At 50.5% G+C, this 17558-nt stretch overlaps 1 protein-coding gene across 2 annotated transcripts in view; it reads left to right on the forward strand.

Moving 5' to 3' along the window:
- The window catches only part of Lrrk1 (leucine rich repeat kinase 1), a 141904-nt gene that overhangs the window by 93463 nt on the left and 30883 nt on the right, over positions 1–17558 (forward strand). For both annotated transcript variants that reach the window (XM_087901569.1, XM_087901568.1), the window contains exons 12-20: positions 1304–1380; positions 6124–6253; positions 6877–6989; positions 7394–7608; positions 9900–10064; positions 10576–10748; positions 11845–11965; positions 12490–12649; positions 14154–14430. In XM_087901569.1, the coding sequence (XP_087757695.1) occupies positions 1304–1380; positions 6124–6253; positions 6877–6989; positions 7394–7608; positions 9900–10064; positions 10576–10748; positions 11845–11965; positions 12490–12649; positions 14154–14430 (1431 nt within the window). The remainder of the gene's footprint in view (positions 1–1303; positions 1381–6123; positions 6254–6876; positions 6990–7393; positions 7609–9899; positions 10065–10575; positions 10749–11844; positions 11966–12489; positions 12650–14153; positions 14431–17558) is intronic.

Consider the following 17558-nt stretch of genomic DNA (forward strand, 5'->3'; position numbering starts at 1 on the left):
TTTTTTTCCAAAAATGCTGGGGATCAGAAGGGTTTCAGATTGTCGATGTCTTTGGGAGTTTTTGAGTATTTGTGTGTATCCCAGATATCCTGGGTTGGGACCCAAACTAAACACAGGGCTTATGTGTGTGTCACACGGCCCCACCCACACAGTCCAAGGACAATTTCAGGCCACATTTTTAGCACACCTGAGCTTTGACTGACAATAGCCCTGAGGTCAGGTCTGGAATGTTCTCCTTTCAGTACACTACACTGGTGCTCACACAGCCAGGCTTTGGGAGGGATCTGGATTTAAACTTTAGGATGGAGGAATTACTGTATGGCCTTTTCTGGTGAGAAATGACCTAACATCTTTCCTCCACATGGACACTGATAACAGACGACAGAAGCAATCCTACCCAAGTATCGATGAGCGTGTCGGGGTTACTTTGCGGACCCTAGGTGACTCAGCAGCACCGTCTCACCCCAAGCATAGGTGTCACCTCCCAAAGCTGCATCCTGCCCACCTTGCAGGCAGCTCCACCAGAGTCTCCTCTTCCACGGCAGCTATGATTCATTATATGACCTGTGAAGGTTGGGGCTTGTGAACGGTATGACTTTCCCAAGCTTCCTATGTCTTAGAAGTTTCCTCTTCCCTCCAGGAGGGAATGTTCCCATTCAGAGGAAGTAGGTACATACACAACAGAGTCTCAATATGCATTCCAGATGCCAAAATCCTGAGCTAGGGACTCCGGGGACATCGTGCAGCCCGTGAGCGGGACCGTCCATCTGATTCTTACTCACTGCTGAACATGTCTCACTGCAGCCTAGACTAGAAGCCTATAAATCCTTACCAAGTAATAAAACCAACTATAAATCTAGCCATTAATGTGTTCATAAGTGGAATAAAAGGTGAAAGGTTGAAGACAGCCCTGGAGAGAGCAGGCCCTTGGGGTCGTTGGCTGGAGGTTACCCTAAAACATCTCAGCAGAGCGCACACCCAAAGCTAGCTTCCTTGGGGACAGTAGACAGTGGACAGTGCGCAGCCAACAGAATGCCCCCTACAGAAGTGCTTGCACCTGCTTGAAGCTGGAAAGTCTGAGAATGTGAGGCTAATGGCCATAGCAGTTAGATGATCCTTTCTAATTGCTCCTTCTAGAAGACCCCTGAACTCCCTCGTATAACCTGCCAGAATGCCACGCCCCTGCTGATAGAGTCTGCTGCCGTCACCATGGTTCTGTGTTATATAGACAGAGCTAATAGACTCCACGTTGTTGACATGCTGACCTCAAGTTTCTGAGGATTCTTTTTTTCCCCCTCCACAGAAACGAAGATGGGCTTAAAACAAAGCGGATCTCCCTGTTCACCACCAGAGGGCGCCAGCGTTCAGGAACTGACTCAGGTGTGTGCTGGGCTGGGGAGACCGTGGGATCCTAGAGAGGAGGCAAGGCAGGGTAGCCTTGTATCCCTGTCAGATGCTGGGATTTTCCTTCCCTTTCCCAGTTGGAATGTCAGAGGTCAGCCAGGAAGTAAATGATGTCAACATGTTATTTGGGCGCGTGCTTGCGGCCCTGCCTCCCCACCTGGAGCCCAAGCCATGCTAATAGCAAGCTATCTACCGCATACAGAGAGCCGCCCTAAACTACAGGCACAGGGATCTCCGTCCTCATGGGAGAGAGGCAACGCCATCTGTGTTGCACACGAGGAAACCAAGGCTCCCCGTGTACCTCAGTCATCACAGATCAGTGGCTAACACAATAGATGCTACTTCCTCCTCGCTCTTCTAGGGGCTGGAAGCCATTTCAGAGTGCACCCATGGTCAGGTAGGAAAATCAGGTTTTCTACCTCGCCAAAAGCCACCTCTCACACCCACTCCACCCACACATGGCGGACAGTCTCCGCTAACAGGATTCTTCCATCAGGAAGAGCCCACCCGTGTGACCCTACCTAAACCTAACTGCTTCTTCCCAAAGGTCCCGTCTCCAGACTGAGGGGGCACGGCTTCTGCGCATGCTTATTGTTTCCGGACTAGTTCGGGCTCCTGAGATAGAGCCAGGCTTCCACACAGATTGTGGGAGTTCACCTCTGGCGGCAGGACCATCACTATCCAGTCCTTCTTACTGTCTTATGACATCTCCTGAGGTTCTTTGGAGGCTACAGGCACACTAGCTCACAGGCTGAAGTGTGGCAGAGGGCCCAAGGTCTTCCTGGGGCTTCAAAAGTAGAACTTTCCATGGAATTTATGTTATTGTTCCTCACATCGCCGGTGCTGTGTGGGGAATTCCTCGGGAAAGACTTTTTGTTCTTCAGGGAAACCCTGCCCTGTGGCAAACAATCGGCCCTCCACTTTACCCTCAAAGTGCTAACTTAGTCTTATTCTTTGACTATAATAGAGATAGGGGTGTGTGTGTGTCTGTGTGTTTCTGTGTGTGTCTGTTGGTATATGTGTGTGTGTCTGTCTGTATATGTGTGTGTGTCTGTCTGTATATGTGTGTGTGTGTCTATGTATGTGTGTCTGTGTGTCTATTTGTGTGTGTATATGTGTCCGTATATGTGTGTGTGTCTGTATATGTGTATGTCTGTGCATCTCTATGTTTCTGTTTGTATGTCTCTGTATGTGTGTGTCTGTGTAAATATGTGGACCCCAGACAACAACCTCAGATGTCATCCCTCAGGTGCCATTCTCCTTTTTGTGTGTGTGTTTGTGTGTAAGTGGGTGCTGACAGGGTCTCTCACTAGCTTAGAACTCAACAAGTAGGTGAGGCTGGCTGGCCTTCAAGTCCCAGGGATTCACCTGCCTCCGTTTCTCCAGCTCTGGGATTACAAGCATGTCTCACACATGTGGGTTTGTTTTTTTGGTTTTGTTTTTGTTTTTGTTTTGTTTTGTTTTGTTTTTTGCAGGGACTGAGAAGTGGGTTCTGGGAATTGAACTCAGGTCCTTGCGAAGCAGATATTTTACAGACTGAGTCATCTCCTTTATTTGATTTGCAGCTGTCAAGTAGTAACTGTGTGCATTTCTAGGACACAATGTATCAGTGATCAGACCAGACACCACTGGCGTCTCCCTCACCTCAGACTGGCATTTCCTATTTCACTGTGTGAGAAACATTGAACATCCTCTCTGCTAGCAATTTTGAAATATACAGTCAGTTTTTGTCCAATGCGGTTGTCCTGCTGTGGTATAGACACCAGAGGTCCTTCTTCCTGTCTGCCATGTGGCATCCCTACACCCAGCATCCATCCTCTCTCCCTCCTTCACCCCTGCACCCCCTCATTCTCTGCTAACTGCCATTCTAGTCTCCCCTTCTGTGAGATCAACTTTTGATCCAAATCTAAGACTCTAAGACCAACTACACGTACAGAATATCCATCAGGATGCTATTCCATCGTTCGTAGGTCATGTTAAACAGACTGCCACTTCCTTCTCTAGCTTGAAGGCTTTGATATGCCCAGAACAGGTGGCGAGAGGTGAACGATATTATAGACAAAGGCTTTCTACAAACTGCTGAGACTACTTCCCACAGAAGTCACTATGACATAGATTGGCACACAAGTCTCTAATATATAAAGAATACTTACAATGTATTCATATATATTCATGAATGTATGTATGAATATATGTGAACATGGCAACTCCATAGAAAAAATGGCAAAAAAATATAATAAATGTTTTAAAAATAAATTTAGACAGCCAGGAGACAGATACAGAGACCTGTTGCCATGCTAATAGGGTATAAATACAGTTTATGAGTTTTCATAAATGGGCCTTTCTGTTTTATGTTCTTCTGCATTTGAGTATAGGACCCAAGACTTTGGGCATGCTGGGCAAGCACCCTGCCACTAAGGCACCCCTCTCAGTCCAGCTGGTCCCTTTTTAAATGAAGGCCCCTCAGCCTCGGGACATTGAGTACAGACGTAAGGGTTTCACTTGGAAAGAAAGAGAAATGAATACCATATTTTCCCTAGTGCCAAGTGGGACAATGGACAAGACCATAGGCTGGGAACAGTCTTGGCCACTTGAGCAACTTGCTGGAGGCCACTCGTGTGCTCTGTCTTCCGTTCAAGCATGTGGGATCCTTCTGGGGACCAAGGCGATGGCACTGGAAGGTAGACCAGTTGCTTAGTGGGGCTAGGCCCAACCCATAGAAACTGCTGCATTGAAAGGTCAGGCTGCGCAGTGAGAAGTCACCAGACTGACCTGGTAGCCAGATGAGAAGGCCACAGCTTCAAAGACCTGGTGGCAGGAGGCATCGTGGCCCTGGTCGATGACAAAGGCCTCCTGGGTTTTCAGTTGCATCTGGAATTGTGAGGGCCACCCGTGAGTGAAGTGTAGGCAAGATGCCCTTGCCAACCCTGCTCCCCAGAAGGGTTCTTCTCTCAGGGCGGTTGACCTGGGGTAAAGAAGCATCTATAAAAGACAGCTTGTTTGCGGATGGACAGTTAGCTTCCAGGGAGGTTTCCGTACATTCATGCAGTCCTATTTGTGCCGTTGCCGTGTCCAAAAATAATTTGGATGGCCGTTTTTTACGGTAAAATTCAGACGAGTGGAGTCATAAATTATTTATGAATAAATAACAGTTCATAAATACCTCTAGCTGTGTTCTCTCAACCTAGTTGCCACAGTTTTTAGCACTTGGCTGGGGGTGTGACAGGTGCCGCCGTCCCGAGCAGTGGCTCCTTACGCCCCTCATCCGTCACTTAGGGAGCCTTCATAAACACCAGGCTTGGCTGGCCCCACAGCCAGCTGCTCAGTGTTCCCTCCAGTTCCCTCCAGGGGCAAAAAAGCACACCTTCCCCCTGCTAGATGCCCTCCAGGAAAGTGTGAAGCTGTTTCACCGAAAGGGGAAAGAAAGCGCTTTTGAACATCTTTCTACAGGACGAAGTGTAGAACAGAGTCCCCTCGGCAAGCTCGCTGCAACATTATTTCCACAGCTGCAGTGAATTCTGCCCACAGTGCAGAGAGCTGGGCAGGGTTTTCTTAACATCCGTCTTCGAGTCTGGCCTCGTCTCCCCCAGAGTGTTCTCTGAGGCCAGGTCATGCAGTTCTGCTGCCCCATGCAGGGAGAGATGCCCGTGCTGAGGGGAGTAGTGGTATTTAGGTAACTGAACATGATTTCAGCCTCACACAAGATTGTTGCCTTCTTTCTCTGCTACATCTCCGTGGCTGGCAGTCCCACCAGGGTGCTTTAAGACAGCGCAAGCATCTTGGATTCCCTGCTTCCCAGTGGGATAGCCTGTCCATTCTCCCTGCTTGTGGGGGTAGGGGATGGGGAGAGGAGAAAGGTCCCTCAGAGATCCTGCTGTAGTCTAAACCCCTGAATCTCATTAATGTGTGTTTCCAAGCTCTGTGTGACATTCTTTCTCTGCACAAAGCCTCGGGTGCCGTGGAAACAGCAAATGTGACGTGATCTTAATGGTAATCTCATAATTAGCCTCATGAATGAACTTACTTGAATACTAAAGAATTGACTGGTTTTCCAGAGAGTAACGTCTTAACCAACAGTTACAAAAAAAAAAAAAACTTGCCTCATAATCCTCATAATGTGTTTCTTTGTTGATTAGCTTTTTCTTTCATTCAAGAGGTAATGCTGTATATTTTAAAACAAAATGAGGATTTAGCTTTCTAGTAAGTTCTTCTCTAGATGTGACTGTGAGTTGGTGTGGCATCCATACATATATGTGTGTCTGCGCGTGTGTGTAGTGTGCGCACGCATGCCTGTTACACTCACATGATGGGTTAGTACGCGTGGGCCTATCTGCAGATATTCTCTGTCACAGTAATAAGCCCCTTTAGGGACATAGTTCTACACCTAGCTTTTCCAATCCTCCAGAAGCATCACTTTACATACATGTAACCTGCACCATGCTTTGTCATCATTGGGCATTACTCCATTGTTTAGCAAATCCCCTGCAGACATTAACAATGGAGAACAGGCCACTCTCCTTTCTCTATGCTATTGCAAGCAACATGTCACTGGGTGTCCCTGTCCTTACGTCTTTGTCACGTATGCACGCAAGGATGGCTGTAGAATTAGAATTGGTAGGTCAGGGAAATGAGCTCTGTAAGTTTCCCAGCATGCTCTGCGGACATGGCAGCCGTCAAGGACAGCTCAGAAGCACGGCATCTTTTGACTTTCACTGGCAGCATGCATGCTCGAGTTCCCAGCTTTCCTGAGCGAATCTTTGGAGGTCCTTTGTCTGAATGAGAATCATCTGGACGCAGTCCCTCCGTCCGTCTGCCTGCTGAAGAACTTATCAGAGCTCTACTTGGGCAAGTAAGTTCATGTTGAGGGCAGGTGCAGCCCAGTGAAGAAGTCCTCACTCACATCGCGAGGGACCAGGTGGAAGGGGGACCATCCGCTTACTGAGAAGCCTAGCCAGGCTTTCTGGTTGGGTGTGATGTGGAAAGTGGAGGCAGGAAGATGAGTGGCCACAGTTTGTTGCTTGGCCAGGGGACAGTGAAGAGGAGGGCTGTGTCCCTGACCCCTTTATGCACTGAACTTCACTGCATACCAGCTCACATCAAGGGATCAAGCTGCAGGTAAAACTTTAGCATCGTAGAAAGCATTGCATTGCGGTTGAAAATGGAGAGCCTGTTACAAGAGGAAGTAGTGGCCATCTGGATGATAGTATCCTTAGTAAAAGAGAAAGTAGTTGTGGGTGGGGACTCAATTTGAAGCTGTAGAGACTCACAGGAGACAGAACTAATGTTCCCACTCTTGCTGACACAGGGGGGAACGGGCTTAGTGTCTAAATGGAATATAGGAATAAGGCCCAAGGCACACAGCTTGGAATAGAACTTGGCAACGGCCCCTGCAGACCATGGAGGGCTGTGAAAGCTGCAGGCCCATGTGTTCACACATGTGCTTGGTCTCTCACGCTGACTTGTCTGCTACAGCAATCCTGGCCTCCGAGAGCTCCCTCCTGAGTTGGGCCAGCTGGGAAACCTCTGGCAACTGGACATTGAAGATCTGAACATCAGCAATGTGCCTGCAGAGGTCAGGAAGGAAGGTAGGGCCTCCTCCTGTTCCGATCACTGCCCTAGAAAGAGGACTCAGGTTCCCTTGGTAGATTTGAAGGATGGAGCTAGTGGGTGAATGAACCGTGGGGCCCAACTCCAGCCTCAGAGTTTGGGAAGAGGCTATGAAACTGGCCCCAACACAGTAGCCACCAACAGTGAAAAGACTGGGAATGGCTAGGTAAGAAAGTAGCCAATCAGGGCAGCAAGGGCATTGCCCTTCACTCCTGACTGCCACACTTAATTTTGGGGATAATTATAATCATCCCTCCCTGCTCCCAGATTCCACACCTTCCCTTGGACCACATAGAAATTAAGATGGAATCGGGCTTCCTAAGAAGTGTGAGTTCATTCCTGTTATGCATCATCTAAGGTCCCTTCTTCTGATTTCTCACAGGCCCCAAAGCCACACTCTCCTTCCTGCGTGCCCAGCTACGCAAAGCCGAGAAGTGTAAGCTAATGAAGATGATCCTCGTAGGCCCCCCACGCCAGGGCAAGTCCACCCTCCTGGAGATCTTACAGACCGGGAAGGCCCCTCAGGTCGCACACAGTGAGGCCACCATCAGGACCACCAAGTGGGAGCTCCAGAGACCAGCAGGCTCCAAAGCCAAGGTGAAGGATGGTGGACATGAAGTGGGAGGGAGGGAGCTCCCTGTGGGCTGTTCTCCGTCCCCCTGCCCCCATACCCTGGGCACTCTGAGTCCAAGACCCAAGACGTTCTATGTTGCTCTACGCCAGCTCTTGCCAAGAGTGACAGATCAGTTCTTTCCATGACCTTGTAGTTTTTCTAGCATAATGAAGTCAAGGCTCTGGGCCAGTGGTTCTTGACCCTGCCTGTCTGCTGGATTCCCCTGCGGGGCTCTTCATGAGCACATGCTCGGGCTTCAGCTGGCCTCAGCGACTTAGATTCCAACAGGCTAGGGTGGGGCTCCACTTGGGCTAAGAGCAAAGTACCACGGCAGGCAGTGCGGTGTACCTCAGCATCTCTCAGCGCCCTTAAAAGAAGGCTGACAAGGTATGCCTGGAGCCAATGCCCTGTCCTGCCTGATTCCTGCTTTCATTTAAACTCTGGAAAAGTTCCATCAAATGCCCTGTTTAAAATGAATTCTTCACCAGCTTGTTCATTATCCTCGCTTCCGTCCAGGACCAAGCGGGTGGAAATCAACTTTTCTTTGAACCTTTTGAAGCAGAAAAGAACCTGTGGGATCTCAGCCTGGTCCTGGTGTTAGTTATGTCTGTGTGCTGTGACCAAAACGCGAAGTAACTGTCAGAGATGATTTAGAGGAGAGCGCATGGCTTTGGCGCTTGGTCCCATAGGGCTCATTCCACAGTTGCTGGGCCCCTTCTGTTGAACCGAGCATCATGATGGCTGATGTGTGTGATGAGAACAGCTGTCCACTTCGTGGGGGACAGGAAGCAGGGAGTGACAGGAAGTGGCTAGGATAATACACTCCAGTGACCTACTTCTCCCATCTAAGTCTCACCTTCCTAGGTCTCTAGAATGTCCTAATGCAGGGCACCAAGTGTTCAAGACATAAGCCTCAGCATACATTTCTAATTCAAACCGTAAGAGCACCCCATTCATAGAACGCACGTAAAGTGGGTTTGCCCTGAGCCCCGAGTGCCAGACAATGTCCTCCTCATCGGCTGTGTTTGTGTTTCTGCCTCGCTGTGCTAAGTCAAGGATCCGAGGTGGAGAAAGGGCTTACGGGGTAGAAAGCAGAGAGGCTGGGTCCAAGCCCCGCACAATGAGAGCTAAGTCTGATGGCAGAGTTTTTCCACATAAAACCCTCTTCACAAATCAGGGAAATCCAGTCTGAGAACTGGAGCCTCCCGAGGGTGTAAGCGAACACACTCAGAGCTGGTGCTCCTAGGATGGGACCCTTGGGGCTAGAAGTGCACATCGGCGGGGCAGCTTGTGACGACCATTGCAAGGCCGTGAATTCAGTCCCAAGCACCAAAGATAAATAACAATAAGAGCAGGGTCCTGCCTGTTGGGCTCCGAACTGAGATAATGAATACCAGGCCCACACAGAACAGACAGGGAGGGACTCTGACTCACGTCTGAAGGTTCTCAAAAATAACCAGAATTTTCTACAGTCCCCCTTGGCTTTGCTGTTTTGAGGATGACTCAGTTCACTCTTGCTCCCAGCTGTTCTTCAGCGGGTGGGTGCCCAGGCTCGAGGGGTGGCGGGCACGAAACCACCTTCACTCGAAAGCCACTGCGGCTCTTGTGAGCGCCGAGGCCCACCCCGCCCTGTGCAGCTGACCTTTAGCTGGCCGAGAACAGCTGTCTGCTTTCATCTTTGTACAAAACCAGGTCAGCACGCTGTCTGTGTCTTGGAGGTCAAATGCTGCCTCATGGAAATGAATGCTGGCGACAGCTCCCTGCAGCCTCGGCTCAGCTTCTAGGCCAGCTCTGAGCTCACGCAGTAATAGAGAAACTGCTTCCACGGTCTTCCTGGCAGCCCGGTTCCTGTTGTTGGAGTCTCATGTCAGGGGGGTTTCCCAGCCTTGTTGGTGGTCCCTAACCTTTGACCTACACAAGCCTCCTCCGTTTGGCCCTTGCACAGAGAGGGTGGGAGCCATGATGTCAAAGTGGGGGGCGCCTCCTGCCACCAGATGTCTCCCAACTGTAGAGAGCCTAAGAGAACCAACCCAACAGGCCATAATCTTCCTGGATGCCCACTCTGTTACCAGCAAATAGAAGCCCCCAGAATATACCTTTGGGCCGCTGGCCTCTTTTCCCTTGCCAGGATTGCTAATTTAGACACACTGGAGTCTGGAACTTTTCCACGACCATGTCTTTTCCAGGCGCATTCCAAGTTGTAAATTTTCTTGTAGTCTGCTCACCCCGTGGGTCACTCAAATGCGCCCCCATCTGTGCCTTGTTGCTCAAGTAGGTTGAATCTGTGGAGTTCAACGTCTGGGACATCGGGGGTCCAGCCAGCATGGCCACCGTCAACCAGTGCTTCTTCACGGACAAGGCCCTGTATGTGGTGGTCTGGAACCTGGCACTGGGGGAGGAAGCCGTGGCCAACCTCCAGTTCTGGCTGCTCAACATTGAGGTGAGGAGCCCCCATCTCGGCCTTCTAGTGCTCAGAACCCAGCACCCCAGGGTTCTGGTGTGGATTAAGAACGAAGAGATGGTGCATGGGAGAAACACTATTCTTATTGAAGGGTTCTCCCAGAGGGCCCCAAATCACGGCCTTGCTTGATTTTCACACCGAGAACTCAGAGGCCTCCTGGGCCTTAGGGCCCAGAATAGCCCCACGCATGCAAGGCAGGCAGCACTGCCTCCCAGGGTAAAGATGCCGCTGGCCTGGCATAGGCCTCTCCCTCAGGTGGTTAGAAGGAGCAGACATCCTTCTTCATGGGCTAAACAGCATGGAGTGGGCCATAGGGCATCTCAGTTCCTAACTGGCCCATAGCATTCAAGTCCACAGGATGGTGGCTGAGTGTGGGCCACTAACGTCCAGGGTTGGCACATTTGCACACTGAGGAAACTGTGTTTCCCACTCTTTATTGGGGGTGGGGAGGTCGGGACACAGGACTCAGCTGTGGGGTTCTCTGTTACAGGCCAAGGCCCCAAATGCTGTTGTGCTAGTGGTGGGGACACACCTGGACCTGATCGAAGCCAAATTCCGAGTGGAGAGGATTGCGACGCTGCGGGCCTACGTGCTGGCACTCTGCCGCTCGCCGTCAGGGTCCAGGGCTACGGGCTTCCCGGACATCACGTTCAAACACTTGCAGTGAGTGTCGCCTGCCTAGGGCTGCTGCCGGCGCTGCCACGTGTGCTCTGTTCACCAAGACCCCGAATCGCCTGACATCTGTCCTGGGGATGAGCCAGGCTCCTCTGGACCGGGGGTGGTACCCAGAGCAGAGCATGGTCCCCTTGATGACTAGGGGATGGAGCCTCAAGGCACCCGACCTGTGCGTCCTTTCTGGGGTCTCCTCCACTCAGGGCTAGTACCAAGATCACACAGCTCTCATGGAACAAAGGGACATGACAGTATTTTCAGAATGGTGGACAGATACCTCTCTCCCTCTCCCTCTCCCCCTCCCCCTTCCCTCCCCCTCCCTCTCCCCCTCTCCTCCCTCTCCATCTCCCCCTCCCCTTCCCTCTCCCCCTCCCCCTCCCCCTCTCCCAGTCCTTGCACTAGACCCAAGTAGATCAGAAAGCAGCTGTTAAGTCTGAAAGCGGCTGCGGAGTGTGAAGGGGGGCAGGCTTGGTGCAGATAAGACTAGCCACTCTGGGTGGGTCACTCAATTTACCTCTTGTCCGTCGCCATCACACTGTCAAGCCTCGGGCACTCATGGGTCCTCATTTTTCAGGACCGTGAACCTGAGGCTTAGTTAAGAAAACAAGGCTCCCCGATCAGAGTAGAACGCGCGTTGGTGCGGCTACTCTAGGATCCCCTCACTCGGGGAGGAACGGTGTGAGTACAGGTGTTGTTCAGGTCAGGATGGCCTGTCAGTCTGCCTCAGAATGCAGCAGCAGGATTTGGGGGACTCCTGGTATGCCCCAAGAAAGATTTGGAAGGGTTTTTAAGACCAGGAGTTCTGGCTGGTTCAGTCACAGCCTCTTTCCCAGCTAGCACCCTTGGGAGTCCCAATACCTCACTTTTCCTCAGTGAACTCAGCATATTGGGAAGGCAGACCCAGGTGACAATATTGTTGGACCCCCGCATAGGGCTATACACAGAGCAGATCCCCAAGAACCTTCCTGTTCTCTCTTTAATGACTTGTCGGCATTTGGGACAAACCCCCAGGGAAACAGGGATGCTACATGCCCCAAACAAAGAAGTGGTGTGTTGATTAAGCCCCAGTGTCTTTGTGCACACACAGTGAGATCTCCTGCAAGAACCTGGAAGGGCAGGAGGGGCTGCGGCAACTGATTTTCCACGTCACGTGCAACATGAAGGATGTGGGCAGCACTATTGGCTGTCAGAAACTCGCTGGCAGGCTGGTAAGTATCCCCTCATTCAGTTAGACCAGAGGGTCCCATTCCCAACTGCTGGGATCCAACTACCACCCTTACAGTTATTTGCTGTAAGGTATATGTATATATATGTGTGTGTGTGTGTGTGTGTGTGTGTACATATATATGTGTGTGTATACAGATATATATAGATATATATGTATAGATATATATGTGTATGTATGTATATACAGATATATATTTAAATACAGATATGTGTATGTACATATATACATATATGTGTATGTATATACATACACATATCTGTATTTAAAGCCAGTAGCAGGGTCATTGGCCTATCACAATAGTCCTGGCATTACTAAGTCTGTTGTCACCCTGCTCTGACTCCATTTTACTGTTCTCATCCTGTGTAAAAAAAAAAAAAAGAAAGAAAAGAAAAGAAAAAAACATGTCCTCTGGCCCTAGAACCAGACAGTGGGGTGGTGGGGAGTGTTGATGGAGGCAGCACCTCTTGGACCTGAGGGCCTGAGCCTTGCCCTGCCTGCACCCAGATCCCCAGGAGCTACATCAGCCTACAGGAGGCCGTGCTGGCCGAGCAGCAACGCCGCAGTCTGGGAGATGAAGTTCAGTATCTGACGGACAGGCAGCTGGAGCAGCTGGTGGAGCAGACGCCCGGCAATGACATCAAAGACTACGAGGACCTGCAGTCCGGTAAGCCAGGAGTGGACACCCAGGGCCCTTGGTGTGGGGGACCTGAAGGCCAGGTAGAAGTCCAAAGCCTCTGAGTGGGATAGGGTGAGGCACCTATGAGACTTCTGTATGTCACAGCTCCTCCTGTACCCTCAGCTCAGCAGGCCAGCAGCGCTCTGTGTTCACCTGCCTTCCTCCCTCCACTCCTCCTTGCTGCCACGCCCCCCCAGCTGTCCTCCCCCTTCTTTCCTTGGACAGGGAGCACGGCAGTTGCTCTGCAGAGGATGCACACAGGGACAGCCTCTGTGTCACCGCCCTCCGGGACATTAGTCCAGGGAAACAGCGAGGTTAAACAATTACAGCCATGGCGCTTAGCATCTAAAAGGTCACCACAGCTAGTGCCCTGGCAGATAGGAAACCATCTTTGCTTGTGGAGAAGTAACAGGCCCAGGTGGCTGCCTGCCTCTGCTCACAGTGTCGTCAGTGAAGCCATCGATAACCGTTGATTGTTTCGGATACACTTCTGGTTTTTTTACCATTCCGGTTTCCTTTCCTTTGTTGTGTTTAAAATGCCTTGACCCCAAGCAGCCTAGGGGAGCAAAGGGTTTACTTGTCTTACGATTCCAGGTCATAGTCCGTCGCTGAGAAGTGTCAAAGCGGGAACTCTGGCAGGTAGTCACATCGCATGCACAGTCAAGAGGCGAGAGAAACAAATGAACCCCCTGCTCCTTTGGCTGCTCAGTTTCTTGCTAGCTTTCTTCAGTCCTTCACTATTTAAGACTCCCTGTCTAGAGCATGGTGCCGCCCACAATGGGCTAGGTCAATTAATAATCGAGACAATCTCCCACAGATACGGTCGGCCTAGGGATGATCTAGCTCTTTCCTCAGCTGAGACTCTCCCAGGTGAGTCTCGGCTGTATCAAGGGAACAATAAGAACGAGCCAGCACATATACCTCGTTCATTGTTTGACATATATTATTGATTGGTTAGCTCGTGCAGTGGTCGCTTGTTCATGCCTAACGTTTGCTAATCTAACGCTGTGTTCTCTCTATAAGTCAGTCCTGTGCTTAGACACACTAGGCAGTCCCTTAGCCCCGTGCTTGAGGGTCATTTTAGACAGCAGAATTGCTCCAAGTGCACAAAATTTAAACAAGGCAACAGATAGACCATAGGATGGGCATTCACAACATGAGAGAGCTCAGGTCGGAACACACAGCTCAGTGTCTGCGCAGAGCTATGAAAGCACTTCACGTGTTGTTTGGGGACTTTGTAGGTAAATTTCATCAAGTGGTGAAACTCACGGACACTCAATCTGATAACAAGGGTTACTTGTAGTTGCTTGACCATCAATCAACTCAGGACACTGGTAAGCATCACAATGTGTCACCAGGCTCCAGCTGCCCACCCTGTCTGATGAGCCTGGGAGGCCAGAAGTATTGGTTTCCTCCTGGGAACAGGGTCATCGCTGAGTCCCTTCTGGTCCCTGTGTGAGTCTGACCCAGCTTCCTCCCTCCCGGCCTGCAGCCATCAGCTTCCTCATAGAAACGGGAGCCCTGCTGCACTTCCCAGACACGAGCCACGGCCTGAGGAACCTGTACTTCCTGGACCCCATCTGGCTGTCCGAATGCCTGCAGAGGATCTTCAACATCAAGGGCTCACGGTCAGTGGCGAAGAACGGGGTGATCCGGGCAGAGGACCTCCGGATGCTGCTGGTGGGGACCGGCTTCACACAGCAGACTGAGGAGCAGTACTTCCAGTTCCTGGCCAAGTTTGAGATTGCCCTTCCTGTTGCCAATGACAGGTGAGGCCATAGCCCGGTATATGCTGAAGGAAGGGATGGGGTCCAAGGACACTGGTGGCCTCAACAAGATGCCCAGGGCTATTACCACCAGGATAGCTACCTCCGGGGGATGGCCAGGTGCTTAGCACAGCACACAGCAGGCACCACTTTGACCACCCCATATCTGTGCCATGGCTACTGTTTCCAGGCAGTTGGAAGGAATCCACTTATTGAAAGGGGTCAGAAAACCAGGCAAGGGCGGTTCTCCTTGGGGCAGCCATTGGCTTGGTAATGCGATGAGTGAAAATATTCCGGGACGTGGGCACACGTGTCAGTGACGCGGCCCCAGAATGCACTTGCAAGTCCACTGAGGGTGACCGGTTGGACAGGCTCAGGCCTGGGCCTCCACAACGCTGCCGCCTGGAAGGCGGGTGTTTGGAAGCACAGCCAAGGCCTCTGCTTTCTCCCCTCTGCTGCTTCATCTCGCAGGGCACATCATCCGCACCACCCCAAATTCTTCCCCACGCCCCTAATGTCTGCTCCAGTCCACCCCTCCACTGTGGGACTCTACCACCTCCCAAGTGCTGTCTTCTGCTTCCGCTGAGGACATCTACAGTAGTCTCCCCTCGTCCAGGGTTTCCCTTTCTACCGATTCCCTTGCCCGTGTCTAGCTGCAGTGAGAAAATACAGAGCAGAAAAGGCCATAAACAGTTCCTTCCCTTTAGGTGCGGCAACACTCCCCGCTGCATAGGGAAATCTCTCCCTATCCCACTCTGACCCACCTGGACATGGCTCCTCCTTACCAAGTGTATCTGTGCCATGTCTTCTGCCCCTGCTAAGTACCCACTTCGGTTATGAACTCAACCATCCTGACATGGCTCTGTTTATATTTAATCCCCCACTGTATTTACGAAAGGCTCAAAGCACAACGGTAGCCATGCTGGAAATTTATGACAACATGCTGTTTGAAATGTTCTCGGCTCTTCCATTATAGAGTGTCTCTCGTTGCTTCAGGTAATAGTCTCTTTCTTGACGTCCATTTAGTCTGATATTTAAAATAACCACATATGCGCTTTGGAGGTCTTTTCGCTTTTAACTACAGCAGTCTGCTTTATTTCAAATTGATCGGAGTATGTATATCACAATGAATACCTTATTGCCAGTGAATCGTCTAACCTGATGTTCTCTGTCCTAAATAGGAAAACTTAGTTCATCTACGTGAAGTGATTAGTTTTAGAGCTGGATTTAAGTAGCTTGTCATTTGCTTCCTATTTGTACCATTTAGTTTGTGCCTTTGTTCATTTTGTTCGCCTTCTGAGCTAGTCGCATTTTTGATCTCTTCTCGGTGTGGTCTTCAGTGTTTCCGCTAAGTATTAGAATGTGCATCCTTAGTAGTGTGTTGATGCTTTCTTCCCATGTGAAGCTGCAGGGCGATTGGTAAAGAAAAGTCCCCAGACTATCTTGATACAAAATATATAGCTTTAATAAACAGAAGTAAGACTTACAACAGCTTACACCAGAATCCAACCGATCCGTCCGGACACAGGAGCCAGGCGAAAAGAGGGCTAGCAGAGCACGTTTGCAAGGTTTATAGGCAGGCTTTTGCCTGAGGGCGGCACGCCCCCAAAACAGAATATGATTGGCTGAACTCCCCTATCACCCATGGTCACCCGTGCTACTCCATGTCAACACTCACACTCCTGAACATGAGAATTGCCAATGCCCCAGACCCTGAATTAGGACCCCTGAGAGGGCACCAAAACTCTGGTGACTGCCCAGGCTCCACTGATGTCCTTGGTTGGTCTGACCACTTCCTGGCTTTGATGGCAGCAGCGAGTATCCCAAATCCATGAACCCTTATAATGAACCTGCCCTAGAACACTCCATGCTCCAACTCCAGAGACTTACAGTGGTGCCATACGGTGGGGGAGCTGGCTTGGTCCCTGGGCAGCCATTCTACGGATTCTGTTGGTGTAAACCAGCCGTCCACAGAAATAGCCTCCTTTACACTCGCCCATAACACGGTTGAGGGGAGGAACGCAAGACCTTTTTGCTTCATTTGTATGGAGTCATGAGCAGAGTCCTAAAGATAAAAACCTCCAAAAACAGATTCAAGGTCTGTCTCATGGCCTCTTATTCCATATCATTGCCACCGGCCAACAAAAGCTCAAGGTTGGGCCACCTGTCAGTGTACACTGCCATGATCTACAATATTATATTCTGGCCTTATCATGTAGCAGTGGATTAGAAGAGTAAGGATGTATTATACATTGGCATTCAGTAAGAGTATCTTTGTGTGTGTGTGTGTGTGTGTGTGTGTGTGTGTGTGTGTGTCATTCTACCTATATGGTTGAACAATAAAAATCAGCCAGATTACTGCCAAGTCCAAGGACGTTTCTGCACCACGGGGTGACAGCTTAGAGGCAGACTGCCAGAGAAGGAGCCCCAGTTACCTTTTTTTCTCCCCTGCAGAATAACAACAATACCGTTACCTACTACTATTGCCCTTGCTACCAGGAGTAAATTAGATTATACTGCATAGAACAGCGTCTCTTACACCCAGAAGCTCCAGAGAGAGTAGGGATCGGCAGCACTGCCCTTACTGTTTGGTCATGTTACGTCCTGTGGCCCACATGTCTGGATCCGCATAAAGCTGTGAGCTGCAGAACATTTTCCATCCTAGCCCAGACATTATTTCCCTTGTGTCTGAGGTGAGTTCCAGCTCCTTACACCATAGGCTTCCGTGGGTCAGCAATGCAGCTATGGTCTCGGAATCCATACAGACGCAGCTGCTCCTTTGGGACCTGGGTCTTCCACCTGTAGCCCATGATCCCCCCACCACTCCTGCCAAGACCTTCAGAAACTTGAGATCGATGAACTTCCAAGACCTGTCTTTTCCAGCATTTTCATTTCCTGCTGGCAGAAATGCCTTCGCTCTGACCATCTCTGGAAGGCCCCCAACCCACATCTACGGCCATCTCAGTGGCGCAACCTGCAGTAGCCCCCATCCTCAGAGGGCACACTGCCCTGCCCAGGGTTCGGGAACTCATTGACACTCATCAGACACAGGAATAATTCACTTCTGCATCCAGTCTTGTCTACCCCTTAGGACAGCCTTTCTGCCCAGGCACTCCTATTCCCTTCAAGAT

Source organism: Myodes glareolus, chromosome 24 (genome assembly GCF_982192425.1).
Source record: "Myodes glareolus chromosome 24, mMyoGla1.1, whole genome shotgun sequence".
Taxonomy (NCBI): domain Eukaryota; kingdom Metazoa; phylum Chordata; class Mammalia; order Rodentia; family Cricetidae; genus Myodes; species Myodes glareolus.